The sequence below is a fragment of the Charadrius vociferus genome, unplaced genomic scaffold (assembly GCF_000708025.1).
Source record: "Charadrius vociferus isolate BGI_N301 unplaced genomic scaffold, ASM70802v2 scaffold7, whole genome shotgun sequence".
In the NCBI taxonomy this organism is placed as follows: domain Eukaryota; kingdom Metazoa; phylum Chordata; class Aves; order Charadriiformes; family Charadriidae; genus Charadrius; species Charadrius vociferus.
In genome coordinates this window covers 7,909,789-7,931,167 of record NW_009649308.1, presented here as the reverse complement: position 1 = coordinate 7,931,167, position 21,379 = coordinate 7,909,789, and the positions used below count along the sequence as shown (strand labels likewise).

General features: G+C 39.2%; 1 protein-coding gene across 1 annotated transcript in view; it reads right to left on the bottom strand.

Moving 5' to 3' along the window:
* Positions 1-111: 111 nt before the first annotated feature.
* The window catches only part of COL4A5 (collagen, type IV, alpha 5), a 58,082-nt gene continuing 36,814 nt past the window's right edge, over positions 112-21,379 (bottom strand). The window contains exons 33-52 of the mRNA XM_009889291.1: positions 20,397-20,495; positions 19,311-19,400; positions 18,522-18,661; positions 17,467-17,593; positions 16,136-16,216; positions 15,482-15,580; positions 14,867-14,917; positions 13,870-14,055; positions 11,022-11,030; positions 8,747-8,755; positions 7,236-7,369; positions 6,760-6,832; positions 6,518-6,589; positions 6,002-6,130; positions 5,630-5,728; positions 4,341-4,553; positions 3,822-3,999; positions 3,129-3,243; positions 2,631-2,803; positions 112-1,114 (exon numbers count right to left, since the gene is read on the bottom strand). Coding sequence (XP_009887593.1) covers positions 1,033-1,114; positions 2,631-2,803; positions 3,129-3,243; positions 3,822-3,999; positions 4,341-4,553; positions 5,630-5,728; positions 6,002-6,130; positions 6,518-6,589; positions 6,760-6,832; positions 7,236-7,369; positions 8,747-8,755; positions 11,022-11,030; positions 13,870-14,055; positions 14,867-14,917; positions 15,482-15,580; positions 16,136-16,216; positions 17,467-17,593; positions 18,522-18,661; positions 19,311-19,400; positions 20,397-20,495 — 2,159 coding nt within the window. The 3' untranslated portion in view covers positions 112-1,032. The remainder of the gene's footprint in view (positions 1,115-2,630; positions 2,804-3,128; positions 3,244-3,821; positions 4,000-4,340; positions 4,554-5,629; positions 5,729-6,001; positions 6,131-6,517; positions 6,590-6,759; positions 6,833-7,235; positions 7,370-8,746; positions 8,756-11,021; positions 11,031-13,869; positions 14,056-14,866; positions 14,918-15,481; positions 15,581-16,135; positions 16,217-17,466; positions 17,594-18,521; positions 18,662-19,310; positions 19,401-20,396; positions 20,496-21,379) is intronic.

Sequence of the window (21,379 nt, the reverse complement as noted above, 5' to 3'; positions counted from 1 at the left end):
GGAAAGAAGCAGCTTATGCTTTATTTTATTCAGAAGGCTTCTTAGCGTGTACACTATTTTATCTAAAATGCACGATACCACTTTAGAGGTTTCGTGTAAGCATAATCCTAAATGCTTTGGTAACTGGATATTCCCAAGGAACAGGTTTTGTTAAACCAAACCGATTACTAAAATGTGAATGACACTTTTATTCAGAAAAGAATGGTATAGAATATGGCTAATAATTTCACATGTTTTCACAAGATACAAAAAAACCTCTTTTCAAGTGGATTGGTATTTCTAAGCAAAAATAAACCCACTGATAGCATGGTGTGCAACATTTAAAACCCTGATCAAAATGACTTCAGAATAATTGTGCATTCCCCAAATATATCAGGTTGGCAACTGAGGAAGGAAATGAAATATTAAATGAATAAGTTGGCATAAGAGGGGTAAATTCTCTCTGTACCACAAGTTTCATAATAAAATACTGCCGTACGTTTCATTTTAGACATAAGCATTTTTATAACAGTCTGGTTTGTTTCTAAATGACTGAAAATTTCAGCTAAAAAGGTGTTTACACAATATACACATTTCATTACTTACAAAGAGAAATAAGCTTAAAATTTCATATTAAAAACCTGGGATGCAGTAGGGTTAGTAGCACCATGAAAAATGTTTTTCAAAACTGCAGTCTTGTTACTTTAAACATACTCAGTGCGTCGTGTTTTTCTTTATTCTCTTGGTTGATCAAAAAGGTGCCGTTCTGGTACAGGGAGAGAAATGAAAAAAATTCATCTTCTGATCCTTTGTGAACCTCAAGTGTTCTTCTCTGTTTCCAAGAGGTGAATTCTTTCATCTTAGTCTGGTTGTCAAATATGTACCAAAGAACCCTTAGTTTGGCACATGAGTGAGGTACACTTGAATTTGCATCGTTAAAACAGTTTGGATTTGTTTTCTTCTTTTCTTTCTGCACAGTAGCACCATTGTTGCAGCTGGAAGACAGTGCATCTTAGGAATTTTCAAATGTTTTATAAAACATTCTCCAAGACGTTACGTCTTCTTCATGCAAACTTGACAACGACTAATACGCGTCCTCAAGTCTCCAGCTTTCAGTGTCTCTGACTGAGGTTTACTGGTTGACGGACACAAAGGTAAGGTTAGGTTAGCTTTTCCTTTGTTTACAGAACTTGCCTTTAAACTTCTACTTAACTCACAGTTTAAGATAAGACTTAAGTACAAAAGTGGGGAATTAGTCCTGTATTTGAGAGTTTCCCTTAGGGGTGATCTTTTTGTATGTCTTCAACACCAGGTGACAGAAGCTCAGTTTTGTCCAGTGTCTCAGTATTCACAAGGTACACTAATAAACTGCTTCAGTCTAGCATATGATGTAGCAACAAATACCAAACTGAGTGGAAGGCGAGTTTTGTACATTTGAGACAGTATTTCTGGGGTATTTGTTTGTAGCCTTTGGGTTTCTCAGTTGAAGGGTACTTTAACAACCCATAAAAAATACTGCTACGATGAGATATGTATTTAAGTGATGGCTTTACCAAATTATTTATTTGTATTCTGAAAGGGTAGGGAGGCAGGAGTTTAATATAACGTTTGTATAATATACATGTACACACAGCAAGTCTGATTCTAAAAAATTTTCTTAAAAATAGAATAAAAAAGGAAGTTGTGTTTGTGGGAGACAGAAAATAGCAGAGACAGAAAACTCAAAAGGTGCATGGTAGTCGTTAGTAGGCAGTTGTCACTAGTGAATTACCACTGATCAACTACCCTGAGACTTAGAGTGATGACTATTTAATGCCCATCAAGCATCGTGGTTGTAGGTGTTACACAAAACCAACTTAGGGGCCACTACTGTTATGTAACACAGTGCACGTTGCCAGCCCTGTACCACAAAGCTACATTTTCCAGTTTGGTGGCATTGGGAATATTTATGAGGTTTTTATCAGTACACAAACAGGGCAGTAGCAATTTATTCTATGAAAGGAGACGATTTTTTTTTCAAAGAAAAAATTGGTTTACGACTCAATTTAAAAGGGGAAAAGTTTGAGGAGCTGAGAGACTCCAGCTGAAATGCTGACTGCAGAGAAGTTGAAGACAAAGTCCAATGGCTGCCTTGCTGCCAAAATTTCATCCTAATTCTTCTGGAAAGTACTGGAAAAAAACGCTTGCCACAGAGTGTATGAAACCTCCTTCACACAAGACTTAAAAACAGGTTATATGAACATCTGCCCTAAAAGGTTTAAGTAGAATGTATCTTGTCCTTCATCCCTATCCCTTATATGTCTGTGAACTACCACTGGAAGGCCTGGCAAGAAAAAACCCAAAATCCATCTTTTAGGCTCTGAATACAATAACTACAATAGGACTACTTTCAGAGAAAAGGTACTACTAAATGTGAATAAGAATTGACATAAAAAGAATCTGACTCCTTGCAAAATAGAATGTGCCCTAGCAAGTTTTTACATAATATTAAAGACTTATCAAGGAAACACTTGAAAAACTGGTTGTGAGGGAAAAACTAAATTATTTCCCTATACCCCTGTAAACAAATCTCTTTTGATCTTCAGAATAAATTCTGTTTCCAAAGCTTTCATTCTAGAATAAAGCAATATACAAGAAACAGGTTTTCTTACCTGAACATTTCTGACACCTCTACAGTTGCCAGCCAGAAACTATATGAATTGGCATAGTAATTACAAGTGCCACGACCATGGCATTCAATAAACGGAGCTGAGCGGAATTCTTCTAAACAGGATCCAGGTGATGCCAAGGCCTGTCCGGAGCCCTCTGCTCCAGCGCTAGTGTGCTGGTGTACGGGTGGAGGAAAGAAACACATCAACAAGGATCTTACAGTAGGTGGTAAAAATTAAACAGCACAACATTCAACTAGTAAAAGAGCCACTGTTCATTCTTGGTTGAGATAATGCGGTGTGAGACACCTCCATAAATATCAGTCACACTAGGCTCTGTGTACTGGAACATCATTGTTAATCCTCGCTACAATGGTTGGTAAATGAAGGTAAATCAAGATTTTCAATGACAGCCATTGTAGTTTTTAATGAAGTCCCAGAGTAGCTGGTTGAGGACACAAGGGGGTACTACCCACTTCTGGAGCAGGAGACAGTTCTTACCATCATGAAAGAGTAACCAATCCAAAGGGAGTCCCAGCCTGGAGGACACGAAGGAATCTGAATGGTCTGACTGTGGACAGCTATCACCATAGCAGGAGCTTCACACACAACACATCTGGACACAGGGGAAGTATTAGAAAAACATGTGATATTAATATGTAACAGCAGTATGTTTTATTAAGAATTTTTATACAGAGAAAGGAAGGAAAAATAGCCTGTGAGAGGCTGTCCTATTAATCTACATTTCTAATTTGCACGTATTTAACTGCAATAAGGCAGTATTTTGGAGTGCAAGATCTGCCTGTATTTCCAATAACAACCATTGTGTAAAATACTGAAGCAGTTCCTGAAACAAAAACTGGAAGCTCATATTCCCCAAGCTAATACCTTAATCCTAGAGCTAATGGCTCTCATGTTCTTTTTCCCGTCCACAGCGATCTTGCACCACTGACTACACTGCTTCCTCAGTCAAGGAGAGCTCTTACAGCCTTTCAGCCTCTAATTATCACTGCTGCTCGTAGACAACCCTTTTAAGACAACAAATACTTAAAACAAGCTATTTTCCTAATATTTCCCAGAGCAAAACATGACAGATTCATCTCCTAATATCCAACCTGCACGTTAGAGATACTTAGATAAGATGTGCTGTTTATCCAGATGCTAAAAGAGACCTGATAGCCTGCTTTGTCTCACCGGCTAATGAATGGCTGGATGCTTTGCCCAGTCAGTGGCTCCATGCTCATCGGCATTGGCTCTGGAGTTGACAGCCAGTAGGAATAATCATTCCTTGAGGCAAAATTACAAACATTGTTGATGTTGCAGAACATGAAGGGCATGGTGCTGAAACGTCTAAGACAGCTCCCAGCAGTACCTACAGAATAAGATACATAAAATGTGACAGCAAAGTTTTCACTTCGTTGCTTTTTATAGCAATTCTTTGAGAACAGTAATTGTGTATTTTTCCCCTCCACCTGTGAGTGCACAGCATGTGTTATCAAATTGTCACATGTGGGAAAAACTTATCAGTTTTGGTTTACATTCTTTCATCCTGAATTATAACGTGTACCCTCTGGAGGTAGTAGATCTTAGTATGCAATCCCCATCCTCATCTAAGAAATCTCCAAGACTGTCATATCTTCAGAGAACCAGAGCATTTCAAGAAGCAGCTACAACCTCTTTCCCCTTAGAGACAGAGAATACAGAATATCTCACCCAAATCTTGGCCATGTGCTCTTTCATTTCCTTGAACATATAGAAGAGAGAATCCATCATATATTCTTGATGTTCCTTGTGGACATAGTGGTGTATCCCTGGTCTGGCTGTGCCGAGTTATAAGGAATCCATGAGCAACAGAAGCTGTTCCAGGAGGACCGGGTGGGCCTTGTAAGCCATCGGGACCAGGAGGCCCCTGTATTCCTCGTGAACCTGTTCAGACGAGATAAACACAACACACAGTATTTATTAACACCATTTCATGCTGTTTTAGTCCAAATCAGCTTCCCAATTCCAAAATGTACTAATCTGTCTATGCAGCATTATAAGATAATGTTGAAACGTCTTGCTCAAGATCTCAAAATAAATGGCAGAGCCAGAAACAGAAGCAAGTCTCACTCTAGAGCATGTTATAACACCACCTGTGCCAAAGTCCACCAAAATGAATAGAAAAGCTGCAGGCAGTTTTGGGAGTAGGTTACAAAATATGGCAATAGGCTAGAACAACCTTGAATGAGAGAGCAAGAATGAGTCATGTGACTCAAAGGTACCAGAAAAGGCATTTGTTCTTGAACAGCAAAAACATCAGGAAATACAACTACAAATATTTAGACTATCTTATTCCACAGTCATCACTATTTACATTTTTTCACTGAAATAACATTAACAGATTTCATAGAGCTACTCAGGAAAAAAAAGAAAAAAGGCATTATGGATTTTTGTACTGTTTTAACTGTTTCAATTCCAATATTTTTTTCTTACAAGTTGCAATATATAGCTAATTAATGCATATCATCTTCTTTAGAAAATTGTCCCAATGCCTAGTCCAATTTTCTTGTCTCATCATAATTCAGTAACTCTAAGCAATAGCTGCATGGTAGCCTGATCTCTGCCTTTAGTGAAATTCTTTCCTTTATGAAGTCTGTTTTTCCCCATTCATGATTTCCATGCAAAATTAAAATTATTCTACTAATCTCTCTCTTCTGTTTCTTACTATCTTCATTAGCTTCTGTGCATCATCTGTACTGCAAAGGGGATGCCATTAAGCTTGAGATAAAGCACTCTACAATATTGTTCAGCAATGACTGGCAACGTGTTTGTTCTAAGAATATTCCAAAACAAAGGATGTTCAGCTACTTGTAATATTTTTGCATTAAGAAAATCCTGAAGTTATGATTTTATTATTATTCCCACGAGGCAGAGATCTCTCTTCCCAGTACTAGCCTGCACTCACAAAAGGGAGCACCTCTTTTTCCACTGGATCCTCCCTCATAGGATAAACACCATACCTGGTTGGCCCGGAAGACCTCTCTCTCCTTTACGTCCTGCTGGACCATCAAAACCAGGTAGTCCATCTCGCCCTGGGTCACCAGGAAGACCAATTGGACCTAGAATAGACAAATGCATAAGTGAAGTAAAAGCTCTTGAGATCTCACTACAGAAATCTTAAATTGTCTGGGACCCATCTATTTTTTCTTCATGTTACGTTAGATAAGAACAGACCATTAAATCAGATTTATATGGTAGAACCCTACATTTATCTATTACCTCTTGGTGAATTCAGTAACTTGTCTCTGCAGCCTCTGCCAAGTGACTCGCATGGCAACCTGCAGTCAGCTATACTACTTAGTTCTTTTCTCTGCAGCCACCTAGAATCATACCTGGCAGTCCCTGTGGCCCTGGCAATCCAGGTGGCCCTTTTGACCCAGGCTGTCCTGGAGGACCCGGGGGACCAGGGTCACCTTTGACAACAATACTTCGTCCAATGGTACCTGGTAAACCTGGTGGACCTGAGAGAAAGCAGCTTAGTATTAGATAAACCAAGGTGGAAGACGTCATTAGAAACAGTTTCTGTTATTCCCATTGCAAAGTCAGAAGCCAAGAGGTCTAGCAATGCAAAGAATAAGTGTCTGTATAAGGCATAAAAGTTGTCTTGGAGACACCCTCCACCCCCGAAGGACAGGTCTTGCAGGGGTTAATCCGTGTAAACTGGATAGAGAGTATAAAATACGGTAGGATTACTTGTGCGGCTAAAACGTATAGCCTGGAATAGTGTTTAAGCTATTGCTTACTTAATTACTTTCATTGCTGGCTGAGACCAACTCAGTCCTACATCTGTATAACGAATTCTACTGGCAGGAGGCAAAAGTGACAATAATGCTCCCCAGGACTCCTACCTGGTGGGCCTGGAAGTCCTTGGCTGCCTGTGAGGCCAGGGGGTCCTGCAGGCCCAGTGGGACCCTTCATACCTGAAACATCAAATTCACACAGTTACACAGCGGAAGAACAAGCTGTCTTACAAACTCTGCTGCAGGCATGGCCAAAATCAGGCTGCTTTTCTCCCCGAGGGGCTGTTACTGTGTCTGGACATTTTCACTTGAAACGCTAGTTAAATACCTGGGAATACCCAGTTAAATACCTGGGAATCCTGGAACGCCTGGAACCCCGGGATCGCCCTTCATTCCATTCAGGCCTGGACGACCAGGATCCCCCTGAACAGAACAGTTTCACGTTATTCACTCATCTCCTCAGCAGTTTCAGAAAGAGAGAAAAGGTGGCTGGGGGACAAATAAGCCCACTTTGGGTCTGTGAACTAGTGCTTTGAAGGGTGGAGGCCACGCATTTTGCTCACTGCACTGGATGCTGTCAGAGAACGCTCTAACATGAAGCGTGCATTGACAGCTCCAGCTCTCACGGGAATGTAATGGGGACATCCTGCCCAGATAATAGGGGATAATTAAGGAAAGGACCTTCTTACTTGCTACAAGACAGGGTGTTAGCTACCACATTTTGATTTTTATTTTACTATGATAAACTGCATACTCTACCCAAATAGATTCCATTTTTATTGCACTTTAAAATAAATTAGGGGGAAAACTCCATTTCTTGTAGTACCTGGCGTCCAGGTGGTCCTTGATCTCCCTTTTGGCCAGTCAAGCCAGGTGGGCCAGGTTGACCTGGGTTCCCTTTTTCCCCTTTAAGTCCTCCACTGCCTGGTGGCCCTCGTGGACCTTCTGGGCCTGGTGGACCTTAACATTGCAGAACAAATATGCATATATCAGTACATATGAACCATTCTCCCCAAGTTTGTGCCATCAGTGTTCCAAAAAAAAAAAAAAAAAATAGATATTTTGGCTTGACTTCCTAGCTATATTTCAATACTGAATTCAGGATAACTAAAAAGAAAACAAGTAGAGGGATTATTTGCACTACCCAAATCGGGAACCAAGGCTCCTTACCTAGCAGATGACGAGAAGCAGGTATTTCCAGAAGGCAGTGCAACACACCTCTGTTAGAAGCTTACCAGTGACCAGACCAGTGCCTTTATAGGAGCCAAGAAACCCAAAATTAGATGGTACAAATATCCCCTCTGATGAGCTGCATTACATTCACCATCTCTTAAGTGCTCTCTTAACAGACTGAATTCCTTTTGAAAGCCAGTCTCAAGAATATAAAATATTGCTGCTTTTTTTCTGTTAGAATTTAACATACCTCTTGAGGAGCCCAGTATATACCATCTACTGACTGCTGGGCAGCAGGAAGCCCGTTGTTCTGCCTTGCCTAACTACTAACCTGAGTTGCAGAAACCTCCTTACGTTGAATGATGTTCCCTCCAACTGATTTGTCTATCTTTAGTAGAATTAGGCTGTGTAAATCCAACCGAGGAACTGGGCTGGTCCTTAAATATTTTCCCTTTGCTACAGCCACATTAATCCAAAGCAAAGCAGCGGATGTAAATGAAACTTATGTATTTGGAGAACTGAAAGATGAGACCTCCACCTTTATGACACCATCTAAATAGGTTACCGATATTAATTTATGGCAAAACAAAGTATGCAAATGCAGCAACAGCTAATAACATTTTACAAGTTAGATCTCATAATTGGATTAACAAAAGGATCCCTTTGCAGGACAGTGCTATGACATTCTCCCCTGCAGTACAACAAATCTAATAACATTTATCCGTGTGCTGGATTTTCAGTTCTTCTGCAACCTCAAATAATTAAACATCTCCTTTGACATCCTCGTAGTCTATATTCAGTGGATAAATTTGATGAGCTGTATTTCTGCATGCAAAACTGAGTATAGAATTCCTTCCAAAATTTTTCTTTTTAAAATCAACAGCAATTTTGTACCAGATTTCACACATACCCTGTAGCAGTTTCAGCTACAGAAAACATCCCATCATGCAAGGAATTTTTTGTGTTCATTTTGCTCTTTTATACTGGTCTAGTACTGTACATGTTCAAAATAATAAGAGGTTACCATCTGAGGCATGCTAATCATACATACTGCAGGGTAACCATAGTCCTTAAAAAGATAATCACAGAATTACAGGAAAACATCCGTTTCTCTTACATCAAGTGCAACGCAGTAAAATAAATCGACCGAGTTAAGAGTCTAACCTGGACGACCTGGAAGGATCAGAGTTCACCAAAGCCCAATGATCGATGTTAGAAGGGTCAGACATCACACAGTACAAAACAAGATTACTAGTTAGAAATAGTACAGATGACAGCATATACACTACACAACAACCCATTTCACCAGCATATTTTGTATTTACAATATAATCCACATGCATGCATAAAACCATACATGAATACACAACGATATGTATTTTCAGATACAAGTTATTCTGGTGACTAGGCTCTACTAAGACTAATTTGACACTTCATTTAACAGCAAACTTAAAGCTTTACTAAAGAATATGTTACTGCTTTAACATTACAGCTGAGGCCTGTGACTGGTTAGTCCTACACACAGTGGGGTTTGGACTATATAACCATTTCACTGACAATATTCAACATCACAGGGCCAGGAGCTTGGCAAATATGCAGGCAAATCGTCAATGACAACTTACTCTTGAGCAAAATTCTGCTTCGGGCAGGGTGGAAGCGTGATTAACAGAAGGACTTATCACCACTAATCAGGTATGAGCCTCAACTATCTGTGAATACAATTCTAGGACTGAAAAGTAGGCTTATACCTTCTTCAAAACAGTAAGCAGGATTGACACGGATCAAAAGGGCTGCAAATGCTATAAGCAAAAATACAGCAGAACTTACAAATTTAGAGTTTGTTGCTTTACTGTTGGCATTATTTTTTGTGATAAAAGTACCCTAAGATGCTAATTTACCTGTTTAAGGTTATTAAGGAGAATGGCATGTGACAACATCCTTAGAAAAATCATTTAAATGTCCTCTTCCAAAAGGTAAGCTCGTTGTCCCTACTGTGTTCCTGAATTAATATGTATTTTAGCTCCTGTGACACTTGCATCTTTCATGTCAGTGAAATGATTTCAGTATATCACCATGCAGTTCGCAGCTAAAAACTACATTAAATGCTTGTCAGGTTTACCTCGATGCACTATTTCTTACGTATTTGGAAAATTATTTTAAATACTAACTGTGATACAGTTGTTAAAAATAATGACATGGACATTCCATTGTTACTGTTAAGCACTTATAAATTATATTCCACTGTTAGATAAGTTTTGCTATGATGTATAAATCCCTCCTATACTTGCTGATTATTGAATTCTGGCTGGGCACAGTCACAGGGTGGAACAAAACATGAAGCAATTAAGTTCTTCTCAGCATACCCATGACAGTAGCCCTCTTTCAAAGTGTGGTTACCACTTGTGTAACCGCAGTTTAATTAAAAGGTAAAGTCACATTCCTTTTTTTACATTACTGCATCAAGCTAGGATTCAAACACCAGGGGCTACCGCATTTGCTACCTCACTGTGCTTAGCACAGCACACTAAAACCTGAAGCATATTCCTTTATTGAATTTTGATGGCAGTTCTTTGCTTCCTGAAAGTCATCATAGCAAAACCTAAAGACATCATTATTATTAAATAGATATACCAAGTCATTTGCAACCTAGACACAGATGTTAAAAAATCTTCAAGAGCTGGCTTGTGCTACATGCTGACATGCTAAAATTATGGTAAGCTTGTGAAAATGACCATGTTCTTACCAATACTGTTCCACTGCCCTAGCATTAGGGAGGGGAGGGCTGTATACTTCATTTTCATTAAATACATGTTAAAGAAAGAGCTTTCCTTATTTCCTCTAAATGTGCTGGTGAAGCAAAATACTGGAAATAAGGATTTCTCTGCACTGGAATGTTACAATGCTCTAAGCTGGGAATGTAAATCATCCCTGTCACTTTGTCTAAGTTTTCCTACTGACACTGTTGGTATAAAAGAAGCATTTAATTTAAGTCACTTGAGAGTGTCCAAATTCAACAGTAGCAGGTGTTACAAAAATGAATACTGTCACTTGTCCAAGCTGCAAACACTATTACACAGCAAAGACATGGGAGAACAGCACAATGTGCTGGTTTAAAAAAGATGAAAGCCAGTATATATTGTTTTCAACTGCACTGAGATTAAATATGCTGAAACAAGTCTCACACTCGGGGTCACTTTATAAAAGCCTTGCAAATCTGGACCCACATGATCTTCTACCATAGGGAGAGCAACACTATGCCCTTCCAATCAGTCCTACAACATCATGGAGGAAGAGTCAGAAAACCAACTCTGAGCTTTTCTTTTCTACCATAAATTATAAGGTACATCTGAAAAATGACTCCGCATATCTACACTTAGACACCACAAAAGTATATACATTCAATTTTCATGCAAAGTTATTTTGGAGTTAAGGGGCTAACCTGAGGGACCTGGGAGTAGGGGGTCAGAGTTCACCAAGGTCATCATTAGAACAAGGGGAAAAACATCAAAATTGTTAGAAATATCAACAAGCTAACATATTCAACTAAACCTTTCTTTTTAGATTTAGCTCAATATTCCTTTACATACAGTATACAAAACACCAAACTATTATTACTCATAGCAATTAAAATAGACTTGTGGAATAACAGCAATGTTGTGTTGCCCAGGAAATTGGCTTAATTTTATAATCAATTAATAAATCTGTCCCAACAGCATCTATCAACGTTTGTTTTAGGGGCAACTCAACTGAAGCCAGAGAGCTACATCATCTTTGACTTCATCACTTTTACTAATCTTAGAATATACCCAGAAGTCAAAGAGTATACGCATACAGCTTCTGGTTTTATTTATGTCCCTAGAAAGGGGGTAATTTGACAGCCACACAGCTGCTTTTATGACTAACTGCCTTATGTTGAAATGTTACAAAATCAGCATTCCAACAATAGACTGTGTTATCATTTGAAACAAAAGGCTGGAGTGCTGATTGTACCAGAACTGCAATAACAGTTTGGTTTATCCACATTAGTTCACGCATAACTGAGCAAAACAAATGCTTCACTTTATACATTGCATGCAACAAAAATGGAAATCAGAGAAAGAGAAAGAGAGGGAGAGAGAGAACATGGCTGAGCAGAACCTCACTGGTTGTTTCCCCTCTAACCAATGCTCATAAAACCGCACAAAATCAGTCCCACCATTCCTTTCCCCCCACAGGTGACTCGAGTCAGTAAGCACCTGATTTATACAGAGAAGTGTGAACAGGATGAGAAGCTTCATTAAAAACACTGATGCTACAGCACAGCATAGAATCTCAGTTGGTGGGTTTTATTATACATCAGGAGCAGCTTAGATGGTTTACTTTTTTTTAGTGTTTGGAGACATTCTCTGTATATATATTTTATAAAATGAAAGCCTATACTCATATGGACCAATCAACTTTGTGTACCATAATTTTAATTGCTGTATCACTCCACACACAGAAAAAATATCTTTGGGAGATCTTGATAGGCTTTTATTTGGGCACACTTAAATTACAAAGCCCAAGTCCAGCATCCCACCATCTCTTACCCCTTCACTGCTCCTCCCGCTTGCCCCAGCTGCATTCTAACCACAGTGAGCAGGGCTGGGATTACTTGTCCCATACTCCTACCTACCAGTGAGCAACTAGGCAGAAGAGGACAAGGCCACACAGAAAGCAAATTAGGACTACCAACTTGCTGCAGGGATGCTCCACTGGTTGGTTAGAGCCTCTAGGGCACAGCAGTGAGTAGGTTCCTCCAGGAGAAGGAGGGAGGGCATGCAGTACTCCTTCCACTAACCAAATAGGAACCCAGGAAGACATTGTGACTGACTGTGAATTAATAACTCACTGAGTTTTGCCACACCAGTAACATAAAAAGCAGGTTTAGGATACAACACAATTCAAGTATTTTCACTAGGGCTAAAAGAAAACCTCATTATATTGGCAAACAGCACCCCAGTTTTAAGGTGTTATAAGTTAAAACCAAATGTTGTTCATAACGACTCATTTTTTAAATGCACAGTTAGGATAGATGAGTTCATAGCTTACTCTGCACAAGAGAAAAGCTCATGGTGCCATTGAGAATAATCAATTATTACTCAATTCCAGTTCTAGTAAAAATACTTTGATAAAATTCCATTCTAAAAGCACTTTTCAGTGGGATTGCCTCCTCCTGTACCAGAAGCAAGCATGAGGAAAGAGCGAGTCTTAAAATCTTTCCAAGTGTGCACTGCAAAACTAAACTCTCCCGTGACACCCAAAAATGAACAATATATGTGTAGTAGCTAGTTTACAAATGTACTAACCCAAAACTAACTTTTCCCAAACAAATCTTTAAATCTGAGGTCAGATTTTAAGGGCAGTAAAAAAATTACTTCTCCCTTAATATGCAAAGAAAAAAAACACACTGTAATCAACCAATAGCTTGGTTTGAAAGTCTCCTTTAAGGAGAATATCGAGCACATTAAGTGAGATGAGTCTTATTGCTGGCAAAATACTTCTGGACTCAAGATACAGCAATAAGCTTGAGCCAGACTGAGAGGTTCATTAAAGTTAAATTTTTCAAAAGCAGTATCTAAATGCAAATAAACATTCTATGACATCATATAAATCAAATTCTAATACATGCCAGGGAATTGCTCAGCTATGTTATCTCAGTATAGTTTTTTTTTTTTTTTCATTCCCAGAGTTAGTTGTTGCAGGAACAAAATGCAAACATGGAATGGAAAGATGAACCCAGCATGATGGTGCACTGAGTCCATGGGAACCACATGACACAATGCAGCAATGACTTATGTTACATGACACGAAGATGAAGAGGCAGCTATCCAATTTGATCATGCTGTGATGCTAGCGTGAATTTGATTGTCATGACTCTTAAAATGATGGGGTTTGTTACTTTTGGTTTTTTTGTGTGCGATGACATTTGCTGATCACGTGACAGTACTGCAAAGGTATCAGATGTTCAAAAGTCGGTATCGTGCTTGCTAGATGATTACTGTGACAGCATGCGGATAATCTCCCGTTTATTAACGCATTAGATTTTTGCTGCCAGGTATCAGAAATTAATAGAAACTGACTGTTTTATTTTTAGATGCTGTTACTTTTGGCAACAAAATCCTCTGGTTGCCTGCAAACATTAAGACTTATGCCATAAGGCTTGAACTTATCCTTCCAAATAAATTGAGAAAGTTTCAAAGCTGATAACCTGCCAGCAAAATATGAAAGTACTGGCAGATGTTGACAGGTATGGATCATGCTCTTACCTGGCCTTCCTGGAACACCTGGTGGGCCAGGGATACCTTTAGGACCTTCCAGAGGTGGCCCTGGTAATCCTGGTGGACCCGGTGGACCCTGTAGACCAGGGAATCCCTGGAAACCTGGTTCTCCCTTCAGACCTGGAAGTCCAGGGGGCCCTGGTGGGCCAGGTAACCCCAATTCTCCTTTTTGTCCTGTAAAACCAAACAACCATGTTTATGAATACTGTTACAATTTGATAAGCAAGAGAGTCCAAATGTCAGTTTACAGAGCCATTTCTCGCTCTTGCAGAAGGTGCAAGTCTGGCCACAACTCACCTCATTTGCACAGTGAGACAGTATAAAATTGGTCTAACATTCAGAAAAGTTAGGGCTAATAATTCTTGCAGGAGAAAGTGCTATAGCTTCTAACCCGTTAAAAGGTCTTACTAAGTCTCACTTTACTACTTAGTGATGCTGTAATTCATAAACATCCTCTGAGTTTGTAAGCCTACAAGCAATGCTTTCTGTGAAGAAACATCAATATTAAGACTTCATTATTTTTTTGAGACTGCTGAAAGTTAAGACATACTTGCACATTTTTCAAATAAGCTTGAGGAATTCAGAAGCTTTAATGCTACAGGAAAGTAATGTAATTTAGGTTGTGAAGCTGCTTCTGAAAATACAGCAAGCAGCTATATTCTCAAAGCAGCTTCATTTGTCATCTGTTGTATGAATGCTTTATTTACTGAGACAAATCAGCAAAGTTCCACACAATGCGGTAGACTATTATCCTGTGTGGATTTATTCTGTCTGCATAATTGCTAATTTACAAAATTCAGTAGTCAGTAATGAATGTCTTTATTACCACGGTTAATTGAAAACAGTCTGCTGAGAAAAAAATATGTTATTTTAGTTGTTGCTATGGCATTCATTTGTTGTATAACATAAAATATGCCTTTTTTTTTGGTGTATATTTAAATGGTTGAATGTAAAAAATAGCTAAAGAACAACAGAGAAACTTTACCTGACAGTCCTGGGAGTCCTGGAGGTCCTGGGCGCCCAAAACCTGGTAGACCTGAAAAGAAACAGATTCAGTTAATAATAAACTTTCAGCTTTCAGTTCTCCAGGAACAGGAATATGAGGCTGAGGATGATGAACGTGCAGTTTGTCTAAATCTCCAATTCCTTGAGTCTACCAGGATTCTCATCCACTCGCCAGTCTACACCAAAGGTAGAGGTTGTGCTACAGAACGTATCTGTAACTTTCATAAGTATTTCCATCCGTTCACAAGATGCTCTTTCATATTTTGGGAGTTGAAACATTTGCATTTTTGGTTGAGGTTCTATCTTTAAGGCAGACATTACACTGTTTATCCATTCTGTAACTGAGTTGAAGCAATACAGCTACCATAGTATACAGAAACAGGGGCTGGTGTAAGAAAAAAAAAAAAATCTAAGAGCTGATTGAATTCTTGTCCTGTGCTTCATTGGCAGCTCAACAGCACCCTTTGTGAACTGTTCAGCAGCTGGGAACCACAGGAGCAGCTTTGAAGGTATATGGGCAGTTATAGGAAACACAGAATAGAGAAAGCAGGACACCATGGTGCAGAGGAGAAAACAAACAGGAAGGATACCTAACCTGGTTCGCCCTTCTGACCAGCTGGTCCAGGGATACCGTCTCGACCAGGCTGTCCCTTCTCCCCTGAAGGACCAGGAGGGCCAGGGCGGCCAATATCACCTACAAGGGGGACAGAACACATTAGCACAGTAATGCCTAACCTGCAATAAAGAAAACCACCAAACCAACCTCGCCCCTCTCCCCACCATTTGAATCCAAAGGTGTGACAATGTAATAACAAATTCACGAGGATGTAATCTTAAAACTAAAATCTTTCTCTCCCCTGACAATTTAGAGAAGGCTTTCAGGCCTGTGACCTTTTACACAGTTAGTGTTTGCTAAAAACAATATAATGCTTCCCTTTAGGATAAATTAGAATTTTGCTCTAATAAAAACAGGTTACATCACTGGAGTACTTAACTAATAAACCTGGTAAATACTGAAAAAGTTAACTTCTTGTTTCGATACCTAATGATATGACTGACAGCAGACACAAGTCATCAAGAGAAAGTTAAAACTTTTCTGTTTAATTTTAGTGAACTAAGTGTGTGCAATAGAGTTTGAGCATCCATATAGGTACATTTTCATGATAAAAAGATAAGAAGAAAGGAAGCGGCTTCATGTGTTGTGTTCTTCACAGAAGCAGCTGACCTTTGCTGCACTGTTCATGCTCACCTACTGGCCCAGGTGGTCCAGGCAGGCCAGGATTACCTGGAGGCCCCTCGATACCTTTTGGTCCTGGAATTCCTGGCGTTCCTGTAAAGTATGGACATTTCAATCAAATTAGGCACAAAACTGGCTTATCAGATCTTGCAATGCCATAATCTGAGATGCCCCGAGTAACAAATGAGCTAGTTGTATCAAGATACTGTATTTATGCTCATTTTTTCAGATTTACAGCTGATCAAGAAGATTAATTACAAAACAAAGAGCATACAGAAGCAAAAACATACTAGCGCAACTATCCTTACTGCTACTCTCAAGACTGTCTTCTTAATTGTTAAGTGCCCACGGCCAAGGACACAGTGAGTCTGGCAGTCTGCTAGGAAATCACCATTTTAGAGATGGGTGTTTCTGCTTGACAACAAATCGAAAGCATTATGAATTGTGGTTGAATAGTCCTTCACTAATCCTCTTTTCCTTTCCTGAAAAGGCATCTTAATAAAACCAGTCTTAATTAGAATTTACACCATATTCTCACCCCCTACAGCATGAACTGAGTGGGAGGTAGGAAAAACAATCACAGCATGTCTGTTCTGAACAGTATCTGAGCTCGATGAAGACAGTGTCTCAACACACCGTTTTGACTGTTCGCAGCCTTTCAGGCACGGCACGAAGCAGAGGTTAAAAACTGTCAAGTTCATGGCCAGGTTTTGTTATCTTCTAAGCTTCCTGCTGCCATGACTACACTGTTATAAATTCCCTAACTTCCTACATTAAAGCAGCTCGGGCATGCTTGTAGAACAGTCTACCTATACTGCATTTGCAGCAGTAAAAACACCTTGCTTCTTTAAATTGAGAATAAAAGAACTGACATATACCCATAATCAATCTCTAATATTTTTTAGAGAAGAACGCAAAGCTTCATTTCATTACATTTCAGAAAGACATTTCTCTTTAGAATATATTTTTAGACAATAAATGCTATTTTAAAAGCCCAGTTTTCCTGATGACATTTTATTGATTCAGGAAGGAAAAATACGGAGCCAAAACATAGATATTTTGTGGGTCAGAGGAGGTGAGAGTGACTGCTGTGGGGAGTGGAGAGCATTAGCTAACACAGCCGCTACATCCCCTCAGAGCAGATGAATAATTTCCAAAGGCACTCTTCAGCAGTGCATTCACATACTTACTCTTGCAGTGACAATTCCAACAGCCCAAAGCTTAGAAGCAGCAGATTGCTAGAAACGTTGAAGGAAGCTGCAGCCCCATTACCCACTGTGTTTAGATGTACGTACCAACATAAGCAAGAGGGAAAATAAAAAAAAAATCCTGTTCAGAATTACCTGGGAATCCAGGAAGGCCTGGTTCTCCTTTTGCACCTGGACTGCCTGGAAATCCAGGCAAACCAGGATTTCCAGCTATACCTTTACTGCCTGGACTACCTGGGTATCCAGGCAAACCAAGATCACCCTAGAAAACATTAGGCAGAAATAAGAATCCAGTCTTTGTAATATAGGTAAAGCTCTTCTTGTACGTTCCCAGTCTTACCATCACAAAAAGGTCACCATTATATTGTGTACACTTCTCCTTATCTCCAGTTAATATTAACCACTCGCACAGAAAACTAATTGGAAATAGTAATTGTAAAGATTTTAACTGTTTCCTCTACAATTTTGTATAGAGAATCATAGCTTTTCCTCAGAATTGGCCTACCTTAAAGAAAAAAGTGTCTTTCAGGAGAGACAGAGATTTTTACCCCATGATAATGCTGAAGAAAAAAGAAATCTGTGGAGCTTTAACCATGCAATGTTTTGCTAAATTAATTGCTGCACAACATCGATTTTAAGGCATCAGTTGAGGCTGCTAGATATTCTGTAGGTCTTTTTTGTCATGTTTTTGTGGGTGACAGAAAGGATGATATAGGTAAATGTTAGTGCACGTTTTAAACAGACTTTAAAATTTTAAGCAGCAGTAATCATGATATATCAGCTCCTCCATAATTTATTCTCAAACGGACATTGCCCTAATTTTTTTAGAATTAACTACATAATTAGACATGGGAATAATGATGCTAACTGTATAAATCCCTACCTACTACCAAAATGTCAGTGGGTGTCACAGTGCAGGCTAGGCCACTAACTGAGCCCAACTTAAAAGGTCTGGTAAACAATCTTCTCCTTTAACCAGATTAAGTTATATATATTTTCACCTTTAAAATTAGAAATTGTTGCTCTCACCTGAAAACAGCAAACCACAGTCAACCCTGCTTGTTTTATATATATTTATATACATATTTACAGTTATACATAATATATATTAAGCTATAGTTAAAAAAAAAAATCAACACAGAATCCATTTTCCCCATGGAATTTTCTGTTGAAGAATTTTGTAATTGTACCTTTGGTCCAGGAAGACCAGGAATACCAATGCTTGGAAGACCAGGGTCACCTTTCTCCCCTTTCAATCCAGGAAATCCTGCAGGCCCAGGCTGTCCTGGACGTCCTGCTATTCCTTGGCTGCCTTTAATCCCTGGGGGACCTGTCCAAAAGGTAAAATACCAGTTTCATAAAGTTAAATAAACAACTTCTGCAGTGGTTTACCGAAATCACTCAAATTACAGCAACTGAACAATGAAGGATTAACAAACTGACCGGCTAGCTTTGAATACCTAAGTGGTTTTGATGACATTTCTAAACTTTTTTTATTCTTAATTTACACAAATCCAAATATCTCATTGTAGCATCTAAGCACAATTTAATATTAGAATCCTCAGATACTGGAATTTTTGTTTCAGCAATCTTTCTAAATAACAGAATTCACTTTCTCCTTCCCCTTCTGCTTGTGTCTGATGTCTAACAGGTGGGTTAACAGAATCATCTTTTTTCTGAAATTTCACAGAGCAGAAGCTGAGAAACCAGAAAAGTATGAAAGTTAAAGTGCAGATCATTCTGCTTCTACATCCATAAGCACTTTAAAATAATATGTATTAATAATGTATTTTCTGTTTTAATGGGTATTTCCAATTTCTTGTATACTATTTCAATAAACATGTATGTAGGGCTTTTTCTTCACCTGCACTGCCATTTAAATAGATTATTAGATACTGCACACAAGCAAATCCACCTTTGTACTATATAAAAGGAAAACACTGGCCAAAATGAAGGAAAATACAAGCACAGAAACTAACCTGGAAGGCCCATCTCTCCCATGGCACCTTTTAACCCTGGAGGTCCTGTTGGTCCTGGCTGCCCAGGAAGCCCCGTGTCTCCCTTGATGCCTAGGGAAGTTGTGGTTTTAGTTAATTAACGGCAATAAAAAAAGTTTCTGATATTCATGTGTTCGCATATGAATATACTTGTCATTTAATTACAAAGGCAATGGATTTGGAGCTGCTTTAGGCCTCATATGGCTCCTACATACTTTTTCACACCCATTTGTAGTGAAATGTTAAACACCATTTTGTTCTGAGCCAAGATTTGATCAGGGCAACTTCTTCGTTTTGAAGATTAGTGTAATGAAATGGGTCAAATCTCAGTCCATGATTTAGTAACCATCTGAAACAATTTAGTACTGGTTGACTTGGTCTCATTAGTTGTTCTGCAGAATGAACACATTACCTTTTTCTCATCCGCAATAAGTATTCAGTAGCTTCTATTATGGAATTAAATGTGACCTACAATGCTCAAACTAGTTTGAGTCCTAAATGATTAAAAAAATTCCCCAAGCCCAACAACATATTTAGAGCAAGACCTACATTAGACATAGCGAGTGAAGATTCAAGATTTCAGATAAATTGTTACAGCTGTAGGAAGAAGCAGTGCAAAACAGAATTCATTTTCTTGATCCTTGCAATTCAAGCAAAAGCAGAGATGTGACATCCAGCCAGCCTTTGCAATGCACCCCTTTGGCCATTTGCAAAGTGTGAGTGTAATGACTAACAATGTAAGAAATAACCATATGAAACAGACCATTCCTGTTGGCAGATCCGGCAGTCATGTTGCTTGCTCAAGCAGCAAGCACTTTTCCCACCATCCTAAAAGCTACACTAATCTTCAATGGGATCACCTTAAAACTGTGGGCCAATTCAAAGTAAAGAGCTCAACGCACACTGTTTGGATAGTGATTTTAAAATGTCCCAAAACCATGCTGCAGCACTAGTAAATCCCTAGGCTTTGCTTAGATATACCTGGATTAACAACCCAATCCCATGCGATAAACACACGTGCAAATTTTTGTACCTCAAAACTGTCCATCTGAGGCCTTGTTTACTTACCTGGCAATCCTGGCACACCCGGTGGGCCACTAAGTCCTGGGGGGCCTGGGTCACCTGGGAGACCTTGATAACCTTTCTGTCCTGACAAACCAGGAATACCTCAAGGGAAAAGAGATACATGTTATTAGTATTACTATTACTACTACTGCATGTTTTCTTTTACCTTAAGAGATCAGATATAACTACAAATGAAGAAAAATCCAAATGGGGATTTTTCTTCAATAAATATAATTCCCCCTAGTTTCGAAGTATCACAGAACACAATGCATTGCTTCTGGAAAGTTTAAAATTAGTACAGAACAGGAACAATATAAGTAAATAGAGGAAAAAGTAACTTTATGACTAATGCCAATATACTTCATTCAGAAGGGACTGTCTTTTCAGATAAGCAGACTCCAGGCTAACCTCTCTATATTCATCCAGATTATTTACATACGTGCTTAATTACGTTGCTACACCAGAAGCACTTGGACTGATATATTACAAGAAGTAATGCAGGTATTTCAGCAGATTGTTACAAATTCTGTGTAGTCCTATACAATAACTTTGTGCTGCCCTGCAGGCATCAAATCTGCCTGGTGGGGTGGGTGTGGGGTGTGCTGGTGGGAAGAGGTGAGCGTCTCAGAATCCTACCTAGGCTTCACAGAAATTAATACAATAGATAAATTAGCACAACAACGTCTGGGCCAACATTAGAGGAAGGCATTCTGGTTCCCTCTAGGCTAGAGTATTTTTGCTCTACTCAAGACTAATTTAGACTTTAAAGGAGACATCAGAACCCCTGGGGGGAGAAGGGGGAGCCAGCAAGTGAGTCAGAAAAGACTTGAGCGAACTGAGAAAACCTTCCAGGCTGCCAGCTTTCCAAGTAGAAACACACACAGAGATGACACTTAGCTCAGGGGAAGGTAAGCTTACAGAGATACCCAAAGGGAGAATCTGGAGGTGATGCACGAGCAGATGACCATCCTACAAGGCAAAGGCCC